Below are 19945 nucleotides of genomic sequence, written 5' to 3'. Positions count from 1 at the left end.
CAGCACAGGAACTGAAATGCAGCCATCCTTTGAAACCCACGCTTCTCCAGATTTTGCAATGCAGCTGTCCATTTGTGCATGCACTGATGTAAAGTGTGCATACAAATGCGTATAATGGGTGGGAAAAACAAACATAATGCGTTACATTAGGCAAAATTGCTTTGCAAAAATGTATCTATTTGGAGTGCTGGAGGAGACTCTTGATGCTGGAGGAGACTCTGGAGAGTCCCATGGACTGCAAGAAGATCAAGCCTCTCCATTCTGAAGGAAATCAGCCCTGCGTGCCCACTGGAAGGACAGATCCTGAGGCTGAGGCTCCAATACTTTGGCCACCTCATGAGAAGAGAAGACTCCCTGGAAAAGACCTTGATGCTGGGGAAGATGGAGGGCACAAGGAGAAGGGGATGACAGAGGACGAGATGGTTGGGCAGTGTTCTCGAAGCTACCAGCATGAGTCTGACCAAACTGTGGGAGGCAGTGGAAGACAGGAGTGCCTGGCATGCTCTGGTCCATGGGGTCACGAAGAGTCGGACACGACTAAACGACTAAACAACAACAACATCTATTTGGAGAAGGGGACATTAAAATGCAAATTAACTTTCACGAGTCCTTTAACAATAAAAACACCAGAAACGAATGTGGAGAATGGAGCTTGAGATTGGAAAAATGAGACATTTGCCCATCTGTGCTTGATGGACCTTTGTCCCCGGGTTTTAAACATGCAGCTGGAAAGTCCCAAGTTTACAACTGAGATTGGAAATGCCAGGCTGAAGGCCATAAAACCTTTAGTTGGCCTTACGATAAATCATATAAACCTGAAAGTGGCAACAAGAGAAGTGCCCTTGAAAAAGGGGCTGTATCCCTCTAGATTGGAGCCCAATCCATATTATACATTTCAAATAGCACCATACCCCTCTAAACACCCTCTAGAATAGCACCATTTCCCCTCATAAAATCCTGGGAACCGGAGTTCGTTTAGGTTTCTGAGAATTGTTAGATGAAACGAACCCTGTTCCCCTCACAGAGCTTCACACAGCTTCCTGTGGGAATGAGAGCTCTGTGCGGAGACCTAGAGATGTCCTAGCAATTCTCAGTCACCTGTATCATAAACTACAGATCTTTTACGGGGTTCTTTTGAGGGGCTAGCCATGACTGTTCTAGACTGCTTTGAGTCAATAGTGCAGATGTGGCCTTCGTTCCCGTGCAAGTCAATGGGCCTGAAGTCATGGCACGAGGTATCCCATTGATTTCAGTGGGAACAGACTACAACTGGGCAGACTGGGGGATTTTTTCTGCCCCCAAGCCCCCCTGGAAAAGGGTGCCTCGCTGGCTGGCTGCAGAGTGGAGCTGAACGGCTTCTTGGAGGAAGTTGATGTCACCTGTCGGCTTTCCTCATTGACTTTGTGGGCTCCTGTGGTTCAGCTAGAGGACACTCGCAGCCCCTTCCAACGCTACAGTTCCTTTTTTTTAAGATTCTTTATTACAAAACAATTTACATAGAATGTAAACAAAATGGAAAACAACATAAACAGATCATTAAAGGTAAAGGGACCCCTGACCATTAGGTCCAGTCGTGACCGACTCTGGGGTTGCGGCGCTCATCTCGCTATACTGGCCGAGGGAGCCGGCGTACAGCTTCCAGGTCATGTGGCCAGCATGACTGAGCCACTTCTGGCGAACCAGAGAAGCAAACGGAAACGCCGTTTACCTTCCCACCAGAGCGGTACCTATTTATCTACTTGCACTTTGATGTGCTTTCAAACTGCTAGGTTGGCAGAAGCAGGGACCGAGCAACGGGAGCTCACCCCGTCGCAGGGATTAGAACCGCCGACCTTCTGATCGGCAAGCCCTAGGCTCTGTGGTTTAACCCACAGCGCCACCCGCGTCCCTCCTGTGCATAAAGGTACCAACCCCTTTTTTGCATCTCCAGCAAATGTCAGAGCTTTTCTTGTGCATCTTGGCCAGTTTGGCTAGGGTCAGATACTATTGGTACAGCGTTTTCATTAGGTTTTCTCTCAAATTATAACATGTGGTGAACCTTATGTCTTCTCTCCACGCTGCATACAGTTCCATGAGGAGGCTTCTCTGCCCCCCAGGCGGCCGACCCTCTCACATCTTTCCAGGGTGCTATCCTGAGGCAACCACCTCGCCTCGCTTTTCCCCGATAACTTAGCTCATAAATACAGGCTTGTTTGAGCACTTACATCCGCTTACGTAAAATACAACCGTTTATGAGAAATGCAAAACTGATAAGCAAAGGTTTCGTTTTGCAGAGCTTGGCCTTGCCCAAAAGTCCGCTGAGTAAACAGTTAGGATTGCATCGGATGGAGTAGTATCAAGGGCAGGCTATAAAACCACCTGAGGAGGGAGGTAGGGAAAAACATTGATGTGAAGTCTCTGCCTGGAGGCTGCTGTCAACTTCAGAGACACGGAAACTTGAAGACTGGAGAGGTCCGAATAACCAGCAGGTCTGTTTATTCCGCTTTTTCATGTCCTATTGTGGATGGAAGTGTGGTTTGCGTTTCCCCCGGCAGCCTCATCTTGCGGCTTTGCTTGATATCCTGAGTCTGCCTTGGCCTTTGTAAGTTCCCTTGTATGTGTACGCGATAACTGCAAATGTGCATTTTGCGGCGATGCCTCCGGTTGTCTTTAGTTATCCTCTGCCTCAAAGCAAAAGGTTTCACAGTCAGAGGACTTCTGGGTCTGGGATCAAGGTAAGGAGGAAGGAGCAAGATGCAAAGCTATTTATTTATTTGTTCGTTTGTTTGTTTTGTGCTTACTTCCTTACACTCTGCACCTTCAAAAAGTTTCTGTTTTGTTTTTTTACCCCCCAAAAAAAATCATTTAATTTTTAAAATAATTTATATACCTCCTTAAGTACCACAGTTTCTAAGCAGCATACAAAACACAGATAGGCAATAAGAAATAGCACCATATAAATGGAAAACCTCAAGAATATTAAAACTTTGCAGAATAGAAAAGCAGGATAAAAGCACAGTGGAATTTAGAACATTTATAAATTCCCATTAATGGGTTATATTTGCTGAGACTAGTATTTTTTTAAAAAAAATAAAAAAGCAGTTTTGGGATTTATGCTGGGAAGCAGTAGTTTTTATAGTTTTTTGTCTGTCCCCCCAAAAACCGGTGATTCTCAGACTTCTTCCTCACTCCCATAGACTACTTGAAAATTGCTGGTGGTCTTAGCACCCACTGGATTATTTTAATTATTTTGCCTGTTGTAGCTATTGTAATCATAGCTGTCAACCTTCCCTTTTTTTGGCGGGAAATTCCCTTATTCCAGTGCCATTTCCCACTGCTATCCTGGATTGTTAGATATCCCATAGACTGTCCCTGGGACAGGTGAGGCTGCTGATCCCTTATTTTCAAATCTGAAAGTTGACAGCTATGATTGTAATTTGCACTGTGCTAGGTTTTTCACTGTATTTTAACAGTTTCTTTCATTTCTTACACTGCATTTTGCTTCATCACCGTTTGCATTCCGTAGAATTAAAAAAAAACTGTAAAACTACAAAAATGCGAGGCAAGAAATAAAATAAGCAATCGAACGTGCAGTTAATAATCAAGATGAACACGTAATATAGAGATGCCATGGACCACCAGAATGAAGTTCACATATCACAGTTTAGGAAACCCTGTGCTAACCTATTAGGAATAGAGGAGCAGCTGTATATTATGGAATGTCAGTTCTTGGCGGGGGGGGGGGGGGAGAGATGGGGGCAAAACAAAGTTCTGATTAGAGTAATTTATATGGCACAGAACAGTCCCCACCCCACCCCTTTTAAGACCACCTAGTTCAGGGTTTCTTGAAATTACTTTGCAGCACCACAATCTGGAGGGACAATGGTTACCTACGTAAAGGTAAAGGGACCCTTGACCATTAGGTCCAGTTGCGGACGACTGGGGTTGTGGTGCTTATCTCGCTTTACTGGCCGAGGGAGCCGGCGTACAGCTTCCGGGTCATGTGGCCAGCATGACTAAGCTGCTTCTGGCGAACCAGAGCAGCGCACAGAAACGCCGTTTACCTTCCCGCCGGAGCCTAGCAAGTCCTAGGCTCTGTGGTTTAACCCACAGCACCACCTGCGTCCCTTAATGGTTACCTACTCTAGTTTAAAGCTCATCCTATTATGGAGTTTCCTTAGGGTGCCTCCAGGCAGGAGTCTGCTGTGAGATTGGAGCCTCTCATGGTTGCAGGACTTTCACAGTACCCACAGGATATCATTGGCCAGTCCATATTCCCCCACCCCCTTTAATCCGTATCTGCCCTTTCCAAGGAAAATCCCATAGAATCTGTTGCCAGCACTCTGCTTGCAATACTCTTACCAGCATGTTTTTTAGTACAGTGGTACCTCGCATTACAGATGCTTCGGGTTACAGATTCCGCTAACCCAGAAACAGTACCTTGGGTTAAGAACTTTGCTTTGGAATGAGAACAGAAATCGTGCGGTCACGGCGCGGCAGCAGCAGGAGGCCTCATTAGCTAAAGTGGTACCTCAGGTTAAGAACAGTTTCAGGTTAAGAACGAACCTCCAGTACGAATTAAGCTCTTAACCTGAGGTACCACTGTATTAAGCTCTCTTCTGGAAGCGCCTATACTATTTCACTTTGACTTTCAGTTCAGTAAAAGGAATGCTGTTGTAGGTGTAGCTGCTGCAAACTTGTTTCAGTTATCGCTTCTGAGCACATCTGAAGTTAGCCACAGACTAAAGGAACCTATCGACACATCTGCTTGGTGAAACTACCCCATGTTATCTCCCTAACCCAGGGGTAGGCAACCTAATCGCCCTCTCAATCCGGCCCACAGATGGTCTGGAAATCAGCATATTTTTACATGAGTAGAATGTGTCATTTTATTTCAAATGCATCTCTGGGCTATTTGTGGGGCCTGCCTGGTGTTTTTACATGAGTAGAATGTGTGCTTTTATTTAAAATGCACCTCTGGGTTATTTGTGGGGCATAGGAATTTGTTCATTTTTATTTTTATTTTCAAAATCTAGTCCGGCCCCCCACAAGGTCTGAGGGACAGTGGACCGGCCCCCTGCTGAAAAAGTTTGCTGACCCCCTACCCTAAACCGTGGAATCCAGCACCCATAGACACCCCGCCACACTGCGCTTCAGGTCGCAGTGTGCAGAGCAGCGCAGCAACTGACGCCGACAAATGGGCATCTGCAACAAAATGTTGCAGTGCAGCCACAACAACACCTCATGGAAGTGCTTCTTTTCAGGAGCAACAACAGCTAGCCTTTGACAGGAGTCTGATACTGCTTTGAGGGCTCACGAAGGAATGGGGGAGCTCATACGACATGGCTGTGGTATACGACATTGCATTAAGTTACAGAACAACCACTGCAGTGTAAAATTAGTAAACATCACCCACCTGCTGAAACAGCAATAGAATAATGCAAAGGAACTCTCACTGTCCCCTACAAATGCACAGAAATGGGAGATACTGGTGAGAAGAGTTTTAACCATAATACAGTGATACCTCAGGTTAAGAACGTTCTGGAGGTCCGATCTTAACCTGAAACTGTTCTTAACCTGAGGTACCACTTTAGCTAATGGGGCCTCCCACTGCCGCCGCGCGGTTTCTGTTCTCATCCTGAAGCAAAGTTCTTAACCCGAGTTACTATTTCTGGGATAGTGGCGTCTGTAACTTGAACTGTCTGTAACCTGAGGTACAGGGTTGGAGAAAGTTCCCATCAGGCCCAGGCAGCATAGTCAATGTTCAGGGATGATGGGAAATGGAGCCCCAGAACATCTGAAGGGCTGAAGGTCTCCCAGCATTTCTGTAAAGGGACCGTTCCTCTCCCTCAGGGTTGGAGAGGCAGAGAAAGAGGAGGTGGGGCTACCTTTGAAGGTGACGGGGAAACTACAACTAATTCAGAATGCGGCAGCTAGACTCGTGACTGGGAGCGGCCGCCAAGACCACATAACACCGGTCCTGAAAGACCTGCATTGGCTCCCAGTACGTTTCCGAGCACAATTCAAAGTATTGGTGCTGACCTTTAAAGCCCTAAACGGCCTCGGTCCTGTATACCTGAAGGAGCGTCTCCACCCCCATCGTTCTGCTCAGACATTGAGGTCCAGCTCCAAGGGCCTTCTGGCGGTTCCCTCACTGCGAGAAGCGAAGTTACAGGAAACCAGACAGAGGGCCTTCTCGGTAGTGGCACCCGCCCTGTGGAACGCCCTCCCACCAGATGTCAAAGAGAAAAACAACTACCAGAAGACATCTGAAGGCAGCCCTGTTTAGGGAAGCTTTTAATGTTTAATAGACTATTGTATTTTAATATTCTGTTTTAAGCCGCCCAGAGTGGCTGGGGAAACCCAGCCAGATGGGTGGGGTATAAATAATAAATTATTATTATTATTATTATTATTATTATTATTATTATTATTATCCGTTGCCTTCAGATTAAACGTTTTGCCTTGCAGGATTCATGCCACACCACAGTCATGGGAAGAACTGTCCTCTGAGTGAACATTTTTATTCTTGCCAAAGTCACCCCTCTGCACTGCCGAAGCTGCCAACTTTTGCACCATTGTGCCGGCAACACCAAACCCATGGCAAGGTTGTACCTGCATGAGAAGTTCACGGAGAACATGCCTCTGCGAATACTTTCACAAACACGGAAGAAAGGTAGATCTCCGCGACTGAAACATAAGGGAGTTTTGGCTCTTTAAATGCATGAGATGGAGGTCAAGTAGGGGGCCTTTGCGTTAAATCGCACCTGCTCCCCATGAAAAACATCTTTTCAATGTAATCCTACGTTAAAACAAGCATTTCTTAACATAAGATTGCACCTTGCACCTTGTTAGAACACCTAGGTATATCTAATAATCGGTTGCCAGTCCAGTTCTTGGTGAATTTAAGGTGCTCTTGCCGGTGGTGTTTAAAGCTCTAAATGGCGCCAGGCAGCCGTTTAAATTTCATTGCATTGAAATCCCATACTTTTGTAAGCTGGAGGTGGCTTACGTTGCTCATATTTAATACTGTATACTGTGTATAGTTTTACTGTGTATACTGTGTTAGTTTTATGATGTTAGCCACCCTGAGCCCACCTCCAGTTGGGGAGGGCGACGTACAAATAAATTATTATTATTATTATTATTATTATTATTATTATTATTATTATTAATCCCCGCAACACCTCTGTGAAGTAGATTCGGCTGGCCTCCTGACCAGCAGCTGGTGGAAAGCGAGTTTTGCGAGTCCTTCTCTGGTTAAGTTTATGCTTCTACTGGCACCATACAACATACCACCACATGTGGTGGGAGTGCCCCAAAATCCAACTATTCTGAACAACAGCCACACGAGAAATACGTAAAATAACTAAGCAAGTATTAGACATCACCCCAGAATTGGCCCTACTAAACATCTTCCAAGACAACAATTCCCATTTACACCGCAAAGAACTCATAACCCACCTACTTTCAGCAGCCAGAAAACCATAACCAGACACTGGAGAGACCTGTCAGGAGTAAGCATGGACCAATGGTACCAAATAGTATGGGAAACAGCCCTACTAGAAAAATTAACCAATAAACTGAAACTGACACGGGGACAAACAGAAGACGACACCTTTACTTCGGTATGGCTCCCTTTATCACATACACAGCCCAACAAGACAATGACAAAAATCCACCAACAGCCTACAAATCAATATGGCTAACCTGATACAAAACACCCACCCACCCCACTCACACATGAAAACAAAGACCACCACAGCCAACCACAACCAACCAACCACACCCTAGGCCAACCCCAACCTCTCTCACCACCAAAGGAACACAAGTGAACAGCACAAGCAATGCTGACACCAAACTCTACATACATGAAGCATAATAGAAACATCCCCACCCCACCCCCACCCATCTTCCCCCCCTCCACCCCTTTTTTTCTCCTCCTAATGTCTCAGCAAACGCAACAGATTTGTAAAAATGTTACATGGAAAAAATACGAAAGACATTACACACATACTTCTGTAAAACAAGAAAATCTTTAATAATAATAATAATTTTAAAAATCCAACCATCCTTCTTTCCTTCTTTTTTCTCTTCTCCGCAGTGAACGTGACTCTGGATCCCAGCACAGCTCATGCCAACCTCATCCTCTCCCAAGACCTGAAGAGAGTAAGATGGGGGTGCAGGACGCAGGACCTCCCTGACAACCCTTCGCGATTCGACTGGGAGCCCTTTGTGCTGGGCCAAGAGAGGCTCGCTTCGGGAAGACACTGGTGGGAGGTGGAAGTAGAAGAGGCGACGCCGCAGGCCCTGCGGACTTCGCGAGAACCATCCGTCAGGAGGAAAGGAGAGTCTCGTCCAAATGAAAGGCAATGGGAGTTGAAAGAAAACATGGAGATCTGGGCAGTGGGAGCTGCCAGAGAGTCCGTCGTGAGGAAAGGAAAGGTCAGTTTCAATCCCAACGGGGGAATCTGGGCTCTGGGCAAGGCCCTGCCAGACTCACTGAGGATGCCATTGTCTCCTTATCGGCTCACGGCGTTTACATCCTCTGGGAGGACCATCTTGAGCTTGAGATACGAGCCCAGGAAGATCCGGGTGTACCTGGACTACGAAGGAGGTCGCGTGGATTTCTTTGACGCCGATACGGATGACTTGCTATTCAGTTTCCCTGCATCCTCGTTCTCCGGGGAGAGGATCTGTCCCTTTTTCGGGGTGTATTGGGGAGTCAGACTGAGCTGCTGAAGTCTCAAATTCCCCAGCAAAACCCAATGGCCGAGTGGCAAATTCTGAACTGTGAGTGCTTTGTGACCAGCCGCATGTGAGGCATAAAAGGGAAATGGATTTTTGACCAATGCAGATGTCAAGAGCAAGACAGCTTTCCTCCATCACTCCTCTTCCTTGCTTTGCTTAACACCTACGTTCTGGTGGACTCAAAACCTTTCATGATTTTACTGTCTGGTTTTACATTGCTGTAAACCACAGACATATTTTTTTATGATACAGCAGTACAGTGGTGCCTCCAGTTAAGTACTTAATTCGTTCCGGAGGTCCATACTTAACCTGAAACTGTTCTTAACCTGAAGCACCACTTTAGCTAATGGGGCCTCCCGCTGCCGCCACACGATTTCTGTTCTTAAAGTTCTTAACCTGTTCGTAAAGTTCTTAACCTGAGGTACTATTTCTGGGTTAGCGGAGTCTGTAACCTGAAGCGTATGTAACCCAAGGTACCACTGTATATAAATATTTATATAAATAGCTAAATAAAAGCTTGCTCACCAATTTGTGACATTTTGGTTGGCCATAATGTTAAACTAATTACAAGTAGGTTGGTCTGCCATAGTCGAAACAAAATAATTTTTTTAACTAAGACAGCTTAGGAGTAAGGAGTACAGTTACCATATTATGGTGACAGAAAGATCTGAACTCATTTCTTTCAAGTACAGCCATACCTTGGTTTTCAAACAGCTTAATTCTCAAACGTTTCCGTTTCGGCTCCAAAACACCGCCAACCCAGAAGTGAGTGTTCTGGTTTTTGAACATTCTTTTGGAAGCCGAACGTCCAACAGGGCTTCTGATTGGCTGCAGGAGTTTCCTGCAGCCAATCAGAAGCCGTGCTTTGCTTTCTGAACGTTTTGGAAGTTGAATGGACTTCCGGAACGGATTCCATTCGACTTCCAAGGTACGACTGTACTGCATTCATTGTATTACACTGGGTGCTCGTGTAATCTCACTGTATACAAGTTGTACAAGTGACAATAAAGTATTTCAATTTCAATTCTTTCAAGGCACCAAGGGACCAGACTGCTGTCACCAAGAAGCTCAAATACATAAGGCCAAGGTGGCATTCGTACTTTTCACACACACTGCAAGATCATGGGAGCTGTAGTTTACACTCAGAGATACAAAGCTCAGCATCCTTAAAACTAGAGTTCCCAGCATTTTGGGGAAGGGTCCTTTAAGCATATGGGGTGTGTACACAGCCAGAGGGTTGTGCCACACTTTGAAAGAGCTTAGTGCTTTTGCTGCACAACTTCACTGGCAGAATTATTGCATTTCTATACATTCTATTAAATGCTTATTTACTGAAGTCACCTGAAATGATAACCTGTCAGGAGGTAAGGGAAGAGAAAGCAAAAACCTTTGGCTCCTGCTCTCCTTGAACAGCTTCCATCCCAGCTGGTCATTCAAAGAAATTGTAACTAAAAACTGTTCTGAGTTTGCTTACTTCCTCCTTCCAATCCATTTTCCTTTTGTGTTGTCTTTTTAAGATTCTAAACTCAAGAACTGGGACTGTCTCATTTTCGTTGATCTGGGAACAGCAGCGTAAAAACACTAAATTGATTTCAATGAAACAAGGGTTCTAGATAAATCTCATTGAACATAATGAAATTGTGCATGCATTCACACCTTAGCCAAGGAGAAAACCTGGAATTCAAATTGGGAACAATCTAACCTTAATCCAAGTTCGCATTTGTTGTTGGCTGGTATCTGTTTGCCTCCCAGAGTGGAGTGGCATTTGTATGTCAATAGGAATCCAATGACAAGCAATGACAAACCTAGACAGCATCTTAAAAAGCAGACAAAAGCCAACAAAGGCCCGTATAGTTAAAGCTATGGTTTTCCCAGTAGTGATGTCTGGAAGTGAGAGCTGGACCATAAAGAAGGCTGATCGCCGAAGAATTGATGCTTTTGAATTATGGTGCTGGAGGAGACTCTTGAGAGTCCCATGGACTGCAAGAAGATAAAACCTCTCCATTCTGAAGGAAATCAGCCCTGAGTGCTCACTGGAAGGACATATCCTGAAGCTGAGGCTCCAATACTTTGGGCCACCTCATGAGAAGAGAAGACTCCCTGGAAAAGACCCTGATGTTGGGAAAGATGGAGGGCACAAGGAGAAGGGGACGACAGAGGACGAGATGGTTGGACAGTGTTCTCAAAGCTACCAGCATGAATCTGACCAAACTGCGGGAGGCAGTGGAAGACAGGAGTGCCTGTCGTGCTCTGGTCCATGGGGTCACAAAGAGTCGGACATGACTGAATGACTAAACAACAACAAGGAATCCCCAGGAAAATGGCAAGGCAGACAAGGTCAAGCAACACATTTTATTTTGTTTTTCCTTCTATAGACATACAAAATAAGACATGGCTGAACTTCAGTCAAACTTGACACTTCTGATCGCAATGTCTCCCTCCACTGAGAATATTTTTGCAGAATTCACCCCAAGCCGATTAGGGAACTTGACTTCCTGGTCTCCATTGATCTTCACAGTCACTGCCTCGTAATCAAAGGACAAACAGATCTGGGAAGAAGAGGAATCAAGGAGTTAGGTTCATGGGTTGTTCCTTGGAAAGAGGCAATTAGATGCTTCCAAGAGATTTATGGCCCAAACAGGAGTGGATTAATGGAGGGAGGGAGGGAGGGAAATACTACTATCACCCTTGCAATTACACCTCCTGACCAATTTTGTTTGGGGGGGTTCTGTTAGGGCAGTTCAACCTGAAACCATGACACTCATCGTTTGGCTGTAGAAATTAAGGTTGAGGAGAGAAATTCAGAGTTGTAGCTAATGCCAGTTCTACTTAGGCCCCCTGAATTAATAGGCATGGAAAAATTGAGCTCATTCATTTCACAGAATCATAGAGTTGGAAGAGACCACAAGGGCCATCGAGTCCAACCCCCTGCCAAGCAGGAAACACCATCAGAGCACTCCTGACATATGGTTGTCAAGCCTCTGCTTAAAGACCTCCAAAGTAGGAGACTCCATCACACTCCTTGGCAGCAAATTCCACTGTCAAACAGCTCTTACTGTCAGGAAGTTCTTCCTAATGTTTAGGTGGAATCTTCTTTCTTGTAGTTTGGATCCATTGCTCCGTGTCCGCTTCTCTGGAGCAGCAGAAAACAACCTTTCTCCCTCCTCTATGTGACATCCTTTTATATATTTGAACATGGCTATCATATCACCCCTTAACCTCCTCTTCTCCAGGCTAAACATGCCCAGCTCCCTTAGCCGTTCCTCATAAGGCATCGTTTCCAGGCCTTTGACCATTTTGGTTGCCCTCCTCTGGACACGTTCCAGTTTGTCAGTGTCCTTCTTGAATTGTGGTGCCCAGAACTGGACACAGTACTCCAGGTGAGGTCTGACCAGAGCAGAATACAGTGGCACTATTACTTCCCTTGATCTAGATGCTATACTCCTATTGATGCATTTCAAGGGGTCTACTGTAAACAGGACATGGATGCAGCCCTCTTTTTTAACGAAAAAACCCCAGCTAATTGATGCTTTTCATACCAAAACACACCTATCCTTTCTCTCCCTCTAGCAGTGCAGCAATAAAATTGCTAGAACGTTTGAAAAGCTAAGCAGGGTCTGCTATGGTTTCAGATTAGATGGGAAACCATGTGTTGAGATGCCTGCATTGCAGGGGGTGTCTGGAGGCAGTTGGAGGATGGATGGCGGCTAACAGATTGAGGTTGAATCCTAACAAGACAGAAGGACTGTCTTCTTGGGGGGGGGGCAGGAGGTGGGCAGGTGTGGAGGACTCCCTGGTCCTGAATGGGGTTACTGTGCCCCTGAAAGACCAGGTGTGCAGCCTGGGAGTCATTCTGGACTCACAGCTGCCCATGGAGGCGCAGGTCAATTCTGTGTCCAGGGCGGCTGTCTACCAGCTCCATCTGGTACGCAGGCTGAGACCCTACCTGCCCACAGACTGTCTCGCCAGAGTGGTGCATGCTCTGGTTATCTCCTGCTTGGACTACTGCAATGGGCTCTATGTGGGGCTACCTTTTAAGGTGACCCAGAAACAACTACTACAACTAATCCAGAATGTGGCAGCTAGACTGGTGACTGGGAGCAGCTGCTGAGACCACATAACACCGGTCTTGAAAGACCTACACTGGCTCCCAGTATGTTTCCAAGCACAATTCAAAGTGTTGGTGCTGACCTTTAAAGCCCTAAACAGCCTCGGTCTGGTATACCTCAAGGAGCATCTCCACCCCCATCGTTCAGCCTGGACACTGAGGTCCAGCTCCGAGGGTCTTCTGGCTGTTCCCTTACTGAAAGAAGCCAAGTTAAGGGAATCAGGCAGAGGGCCTTCTCGGTAGTGGCACCCACCCTGTGGAACACCCTCCCATCAGATGTCAAAGAACAACAACTATCTGACTTTTAGAAGACATGTGAAGGCAGCCCTGTTTAGGGAAGTTTTTAATGACTGATGTTTTAATGTATTTTTAATCTTTTGTTGGAAGCCACCCAGAGTGGCTGGGTAAGCCCAGCCAGATGGGCAGGGTATAAATAATAAATTATTATAAGAAATTATGTGCCGAAATTAAGAGAGAGAATCACCACAAATGATCATACTTCACTTCAGAACCCCCTCAGAAAGGCAGAAGTAGCAGAAGAGAATTAATTCATTACATTCCTATCTGGTTTGCAGCCCTTCTGAGGATGCTATAAGCCCAGGGTAAAGAGCAACCATATCACATGCAGAAGATCCTGGGTTCAATTTTTCAGCATCTTCAGGTAGCCTCTCCCTGAAACCCAGGTGTTATGTATTGAAGTTCTCACCCCGGCCACCAGGGGGTATTGTGTATATAGTTTTCTCTCAGGTCCAAGTCAGTTAATTTAGGCGGGAAACCCTGTGTTGTTATGATGTTGACAGTCGGCTGCCTATAAAAGCAGGCCGGCTGAGCTGTTTGCAGTTCAGTTCAGTTCCAGTTTACTTATAAAGAACTACTTGGAGAAATCTCTGTCGTCTGCCATGTCCACTCACTACTTAATACCAGGAGAGTCAATGCCAGGTAGCGAAGGCAGTGCTGAGAGAGATGGACCAAAAATCCAACTTACTTAGAAGTTCCCAGTGCCCAAGGAGCCCCCCAATCCAGGAATGACCACTGCCTCTCCTTGAAGTTCTGGCGGTGCTGAGGCTATTCCTGCTCACCTTGGTGTCTTCTCCCTGCTGGAAGGGGAACACCGACTCCCGCAGCTCCGAGTCCCACTGACCATTCGTCTTTGAGTTGCACACAATGGTGTTGACGTCTCCGTGACTATCAAAGCGAGGATTGAAGTGGAGGATCGTGTCTGAATCATCGTGGCACAAGTTGAGGGCAAAGCTGGAAAGAGGGGAGGACCACATGAGACAAACACTCTCAAGATGGATTAGCAGGAGCTGGCGGAGACAAAGTCTAACGGTTCTATTGTTATGGTGATATTGGAAGTAGGATACTGTTGCTGATTGACAAGAACCAAGCCTGGGTTTGTGACTTGGCTAAAGTCCTGTTTGGCAGTGATGTAGCCCGGGGCGCAAATTTCAACACCCGGTGCTGCCTCAATACAGTTGTGTGCTTCTGTCGCTGGGCTCCATTGAAAACAACTTCTCCATGTGAACCAGGAAGTAACCTCTGCAGACAAAGGAAGTCAACTCTTCTTATCTCTGCAGCTGCTATCTCCCGGGTGATGCGGATGCCATTAAGCAGTTGAATGTGCAAGCGTACTACATCCATTTACCTCCCTCTCACCCCCTCCATGTGGCCCCGGGCACTGCCAACCTACGCTAAGCCACTGCTGAAGGTATCTGACTGCATCTTTCAAGTCCTTTAACAGCCTGGTGGTGGTGATCATGGGACCGTTTAACTCGCTTGTACTAAGAGGAGTCAGATAAGGATTAATGGGAAGATATGTAACCTCCCCCAAAAATCTATGCTCTGCCTCCACAGAACAAATGCTCAATAAAGCGCAGGCATTGTATAAGCTTCACGTAAGCTGTGAAAAGCAGGATGAACAGTTCATCTGGAGGAGCCCATAAAAGCACACAAAAATAGCATCTAATAATTCTTAAGGAAAGTTAAGCTAAGCATCCTTTAGTAGTGCTCAGCATCAGTGGCTGGTTAGATTACTAATTAAAAATATATGGTTGTACTGCATCTTTGACCTTATCATTCCAATAATGTATTCGTTGCTCCAGCAGCATGGCTCTCATAAACCATGACTGAGTTCATATACCAATAATTTAGGCACTTTCACCAGTTTGTAACCAAGCTAGGTTTTACTGCCTGTGCAACTTTTCTGAAGCACATGAATCTGACCTTTGGAGAGTTTGTAAATAAACCATTTATAACATACCAAACATGTGGTCTTTTCTTATGCAGGGGGAAGAGAGAAACTTTGGAAAGATTTTTTTAGGGGGACATTTTGGAGGAGCATATTTTAAATACAGCCTGTATTTCCACGCTCTGCTTTGCTGCATATTTTCTGACTTTAAATCTCTGCTGGAGTTCATTCACCAGAGTACTTGCCCCAAACTTAGAGCTTGGCATTCTGGAATTCTCCTTTCTATATGTGGGGTTTTTTTGCACCAACAAAAATAGACCAGCCCACCTTCACCAACACAAACCTCTTGGCCTCTGGTGGCACTTTCCCCTTCACTTTGATGCATTCACCAGGCTTGATTGACAAGTGGGAAAAAACCATTTGCTGGAGGAAAGGCAGAAACAAAGAGCATTAGAATGCACACAGGTAACATCTTATCACTGTCATTCCTATCTGGAAAGGGGAACCATTTTCACTCCAGTTTCTCTTGGAAGAAACTCCCTGCAAATATTTGCAGTTCCCAGAAATGGCCCAGCTGCACCTAATCAATGAAGAATTGTTTCCTTGTCCCCACCCCCCACTGGCTTGGCCTCTCTATTATTGAACACACAAACCCTTAAACATGCCCACAGCTCATTGGGTTCCAGAATCCACCTATTCCGAATGAAGGAGACATGTAACAGGCTTCTTGCTGTGAGCAAGTGGGGGCAGTGGCCATTATTTCCATTGATGGAAGGGACATGTCCATATCATGTTCTGGTCCATAGCTGTCAACTTTTCCCTTTTCATGCGAGGAATCCTATTCGGAATAAGGGAATTTCCCTTTAAAAAAGGGAAACGTTGACAGCTATGTTCTGCTTCTGGTCTTTCAGATGTGGCGGCCATTTCGCATTATGCTATGCTGCACTGCCACCGCCATCTTGTATTGCGCCACAATTCCACAGGCACCATTTTGCATTATCCCAACCCCACGACAACAGCCATGTTATGACTGGTGCCCACACCCCCAAAAAAGGTTAGGAACACCCCCACCCTTTCCCAGGAAACCTGGGAACTGTAATTTTGCAAGCATGGAAGGGGAAGGGAGAAGGAACCAGAAATCCAACCGGAGAAGTAGGTCACATCTGTATTATACATTTAAAACACTCATACCACTTTAAAACAGCTATGTTCCCAAAGATTCCTGGGAACTGTAGAGGGTGCCGAGAGTTGTTAAAATCTTAAACCACAGTTCCCAATATTCTTTAGGGGAAACCAAGTATATGAGCGATTTAAATCTATGGTCTGGACATGATCACAGACAAAGTGTTACACAGCTGTTATTGCTAGTTTCCTTGTGAATGCAGAGCAGGGACACAGGGCAAGAAATTACAAGCCTTCCCCATTTCCCAGCAATTCTAGGAATCCAGCTGGAAAAGAGGCATTTTCGGGACAGCTCACCTGTGGCCTCCAGCTCTTGCTGGACTCCATCTCCCATCAGACCCCAGCAAAATGGTCAATGGCCAGAGAGGATGGGAGTGGGAGTCCCCAACAGCTGGAGGGTACTATGTTGGTTGCAGATGTAGTTCACGTCAGATAAGGGAGTCACACAAAGAGTTCATTACTTCAGAATAAAATTATGATGTGGGGCGAGGCACTGTGATAGGAATTTTGAGGTCTTAGATATATGGTAATGGTCATAAGCATACCAACCAAGCACATACATAGATCAGCACAGGAAGACCGACCTGGAACCATTTTGATTCCCAAACTGAGCAAATGTTTTCTCTGCAAGGTCAAAGTGGGAAACCTCCCCATTGTCTCTTTCCTCACAGATCCTGTCTTGGGGGGTACATTTAAGATATGAATAGGGTGTGAGCCTGTGACCTGGCCCAGGAACTAAGTATTTATCATTACAAAAGACTGGCCAGGCTCCCCAGGCAATCCAATCAAGTAACCTGCCAGACGGGAGATAAACAACGACAGGCGAAAAACAACATTCAAAATTCTGTTTTAGACCGCCTTTTTTGTGATGTAGGTGTGATGTATCTGAGGCGTGGTCTTAGGTTACACCCCTTCTGTGATGTATGTATGATGTTTCTGGGGGTGGTCTTGATCTACAGGGTGGCAATTTCAAAAGTCTTTATAAGGCCTTGCGCGCCATTGTTCTGGGTCCCTCCTCTCTCCTGCGGGTGAGGGGAGCACCCTGTTGCAACAGATCAATAAAGATCAGGCTTACTAGCTGCTTTGCTTCTCAATATTCTCTGGCTGGCCTCTGTTATTCTCTCCTACCAATAGGGAACCTACGTAAGGACTCTATATGGGCTCTTGGATACCCCATAAGGGAAAAGGGGGCAGATTTTTGTTTACAACATTACAGAAAACCATTAGTGCTTTAACAAATGTGTTTGTACAGGTGAGAAAATTTGGCTATTTCGATTCCGTTTCACAAGAAGCCAGCTGCAGGCTCTCTCCATGTAGTTAATGAGTAAATGAGCAAGACAAGTTGTTTGAGTTTCTCTGACCCAATCCAACAGGAATGTTCTTTTTTTTGGTTAAGAAAATCAAAGACGTCTTTTTTCAGGAATGTCCGTTATCATTAGGTGCTATAGCTAAGCGTTTGCCTTTCCGTTTTGCTCACAAGGCCTCTGCCCTCCTCAAGGCCAGACCAGACAATGGCTGGAATCCTCCTACCCACAAGTCTTCCACGTAGTATCATGGCTTGCAGAGCAACAACAAACATGTACAACCCCTAATAAGCCCAGTGGCATCATCAGGGAAAACTTTCGGGCAGAGATTCAGGGCCACACTCTGTGGAATATGCCGGAAGGCCCCAAACCCAGCAGAGTTGCTTTGCTACCTTTTGAAGTGAATTTAAGTAATAGGCATTATCTAAACAGAAGAACAATAAGAAAATGAAGTCCAGAGAGCTTTAAGCAATTTAAGATCTATCTGCACTGCCGAATAATTTCTAAAGGCATGCCTGGTCACACGCACAGCACAATAATTAAATTCGTTTATTACCAGTCGTTATATCAGCAAAAAACTACTCTGAAGGCATGAGTAACTGCCGTAGCCTTGACTCCTGTTCATAATCAACTCATGGATAAACATAACTGTAGAGTTGGAAGGGACAATGAATGTCATCTAGTCCAACCCCTGCAATGCAAGAATTTTTCACCCACCGATGACCCCGAGATTAAGAGTCTCATGCTCTACTGAGCAAAAACAGGAATGACCGTGAAAGATACATTTTGTTGCCCAAAGCAAATTACGCACAGCCGGCCACCTCTAACAATTTACAGGAACCTTTCCTTTTTCTAGCAGTAAGGAGATACGGGAAGTTAGATGCCGCGAATTTGCTACCCTTTCACAACGCCCAGCGTCAACTGCCTGAGGCTGGAATGTCACTTGGCCTAAACGGTAGGGCCAGGGCAGTTCTTTGAGCTCAAAGTACTAGGCAATACTAGCCTTCATTCAGAAGGGACTGCTGCAGCTATGAACAGTTCATCCACCTTGCCCCATATGAGAAGGAACTAGGAAACTATCACCACTGGCTGCAATTCTAACCCCACGTTTACACCCAGAAGTACACAGAAGCACAATAGGATTTGCAACCTGGCAGACCCAGACAGAATGGATTGGATTGGATTGCTAGTTCCTTTTGCATTCTGTCCAGCAGCGGAGCTTTTGGGGAGAACGGTTTTAAGAAGGTTTTGCTAGAGCAACATTCAAGAATCCTTAGATATGGGCATGCCACAATGAGCTGCAGAAACCTATTATTGACTCAGAGCCACCAACCTCTGTTCCCCGACTCATTAAGGCTGCAATCTCTCAGCTCCACTTAGAAATAAGCCTCCATCTATTCTACCGGGCTGACTTCCAAATATACCGTACTTAAGAAGATTAAACAGTAAGCTAAAATGCTTACCAGCTGACCCTATCTAACATTAAAGAACAAAATTAACTCCTCTCATACTCTCATAGCCCACTCCCTCCGGACAACTTACAGTCTCCATTGTGAAGGTTTGATGACTCAGCTGCTGACGAACACAAAAGCAAGCAAGTCTTCCTTCTTCTGCCTGAGCTTTAAATAGTGGCCAAGAGGAGGTGTGGCCTTCTTCCTGCCAATCAGAAACAAGCCTGTAAGGACCAATCAATCAGAGAGGAAGAGAATGGCCAATGGAAATTGGAGTCTCTCCAATCATTAACCAAATTGCTAAGTGACGTGACTTGTGTCTCTCTCGGTCCATTTGATGTCCTTTGCATTCCTGACTCCATGTGAGGAACCCATAATTTTAGTCAGGTCCCAGCATTATGAACATAGAGCAGTGATGGCCAAACTTGGCCCTCCAGTTGTCTTGGGACTACAACTCCCATCATCCCTAGCTAACAGGACCAGTGGTCAGGGATGATGGGAATTGTAGTCCCAAAACAGCTGGAGGGCCAAGTTTGGCCATCACTGACATAGAGCATGGGTAGGCAAACTAAGGCCCGGGGGCCGGATCTGGCCCAATCGCCTTCTAAATCTGGCCTGCGGATGGTCTGGGAATCAGCGTATTTTTACATGAGAAGAATGTGTGCTTTTATTTAAAATGCATCTCTGGGTTATTTTGTGGGCCTACCTGGTGTTTTTACATGAGCAGAATGTGTCCTTTTATTTTAAACGCATCTCTGGGTTATTTGTGGGGCATAGGAATTCGTTCTTTTTTTCTCTCCCAAAAATATAGTCCGGCCCCCCACAAGGTCTGGGGGACAGTGGACCAGCCCCCTGCTGAAAAAGTTTGCTGACCCTTGACATAGAGAAAGTGTTGAACTACAATTCCCATCATCTCTGGCTGTTGGCCATGCTGATGGAAGATCAGGGCATCACCACCCACAAAATGTCTGAGCAATGTTTT

At 45.7% G+C, this 19945-nt stretch overlaps 2 protein-coding genes across 4 annotated transcripts in view; one reads left to right on the top strand and one right to left on the bottom strand.

Annotated features, from left to right (window-relative positions):
- The first annotated feature begins 2329 nt into the window (after positions 1–2329).
- LOC310701927 (E3 ubiquitin-protein ligase TRIM11-like) lies at positions 2330–9333 on the top strand. 3 transcript variants are annotated; one of them, XM_083493471.1, is made up of 3 exons: positions 2330–2468; positions 6451–6655; positions 8084–9333. In XM_083493471.1, the coding sequence occupies exons 2-3, from the start codon at positions 6580–6582 to the stop codon at positions 8719–8721; spliced, it is 714 nt and encodes a 237-aa protein (XP_083349597.1). In that variant the 5' UTR covers positions 2330–2468; positions 6451–6579; the 3' UTR covers positions 8722–9333. The 3 variants fall into 3 exon arrangements, with proteins under 3 accessions (XP_083349597.1, XP_083349599.1, XP_083349598.1); XM_083493473.1 differs by lacking the exon at positions 2330–2468 and adding an exon at positions 2478–2714 and having other exon boundaries at positions 8084–8937; XM_083493472.1 differs by lacking the exon at positions 2330–2468 and adding an exon at positions 4586–5983 and having other exon boundaries at positions 8084–8937.
- A 1730-nt stretch (positions 9334–11063) lies between these two features.
- Positions 11064–19945, bottom strand: part of LOC310701829 (galectin-9-like) — an 18831-nt gene continuing 9949 nt past the window's right edge. Inside the window, exons 6-9 of the mRNA XM_083493261.1 lie at positions 19055–19168; positions 15370–15449; positions 13918–14089; positions 11064–11279 (exon numbers count right to left, since the gene is read on the bottom strand). Of these exons, the coding sequence (XP_083349387.1) occupies positions 11133–11279; positions 13918–14089; positions 15370–15449; positions 19055–19168 (513 nt within the window). The 3' untranslated portion in view covers positions 11064–11132. The remainder of the gene's footprint in view (positions 11280–13917; positions 14090–15369; positions 15450–19054; positions 19169–19945) is intronic.

Source organism: Podarcis liolepis, assembly GCF_965112155.1.
Source record: "Podarcis liolepis genome assembly, chromosome: 2".
Lineage (NCBI taxonomy): Eukaryota > Metazoa > Chordata > Lepidosauria > Squamata > Lacertidae > Podarcis > Podarcis liolepis.
The sequence above is the reverse complement of the archived record's forward strand: the minus strand, read 5'-3'. Positions and strand labels throughout refer to the sequence as shown.

Coding starts and splice junctions, on each gene's coding strand:
- LOC310701927 (XM_083493471.1), top strand. CDS start 6,580: ATGGCAAGGTTGTACCTGCATGAGAAGTTCACGGAGAACATGCCTCTG. Junction 6,656..8,083: donor TTCACAAACACGGAAGAAAG/GTAGATCTCCGC, acceptor TCTTCTCCGCAG/TGAACGTGACTCTGGATCCC.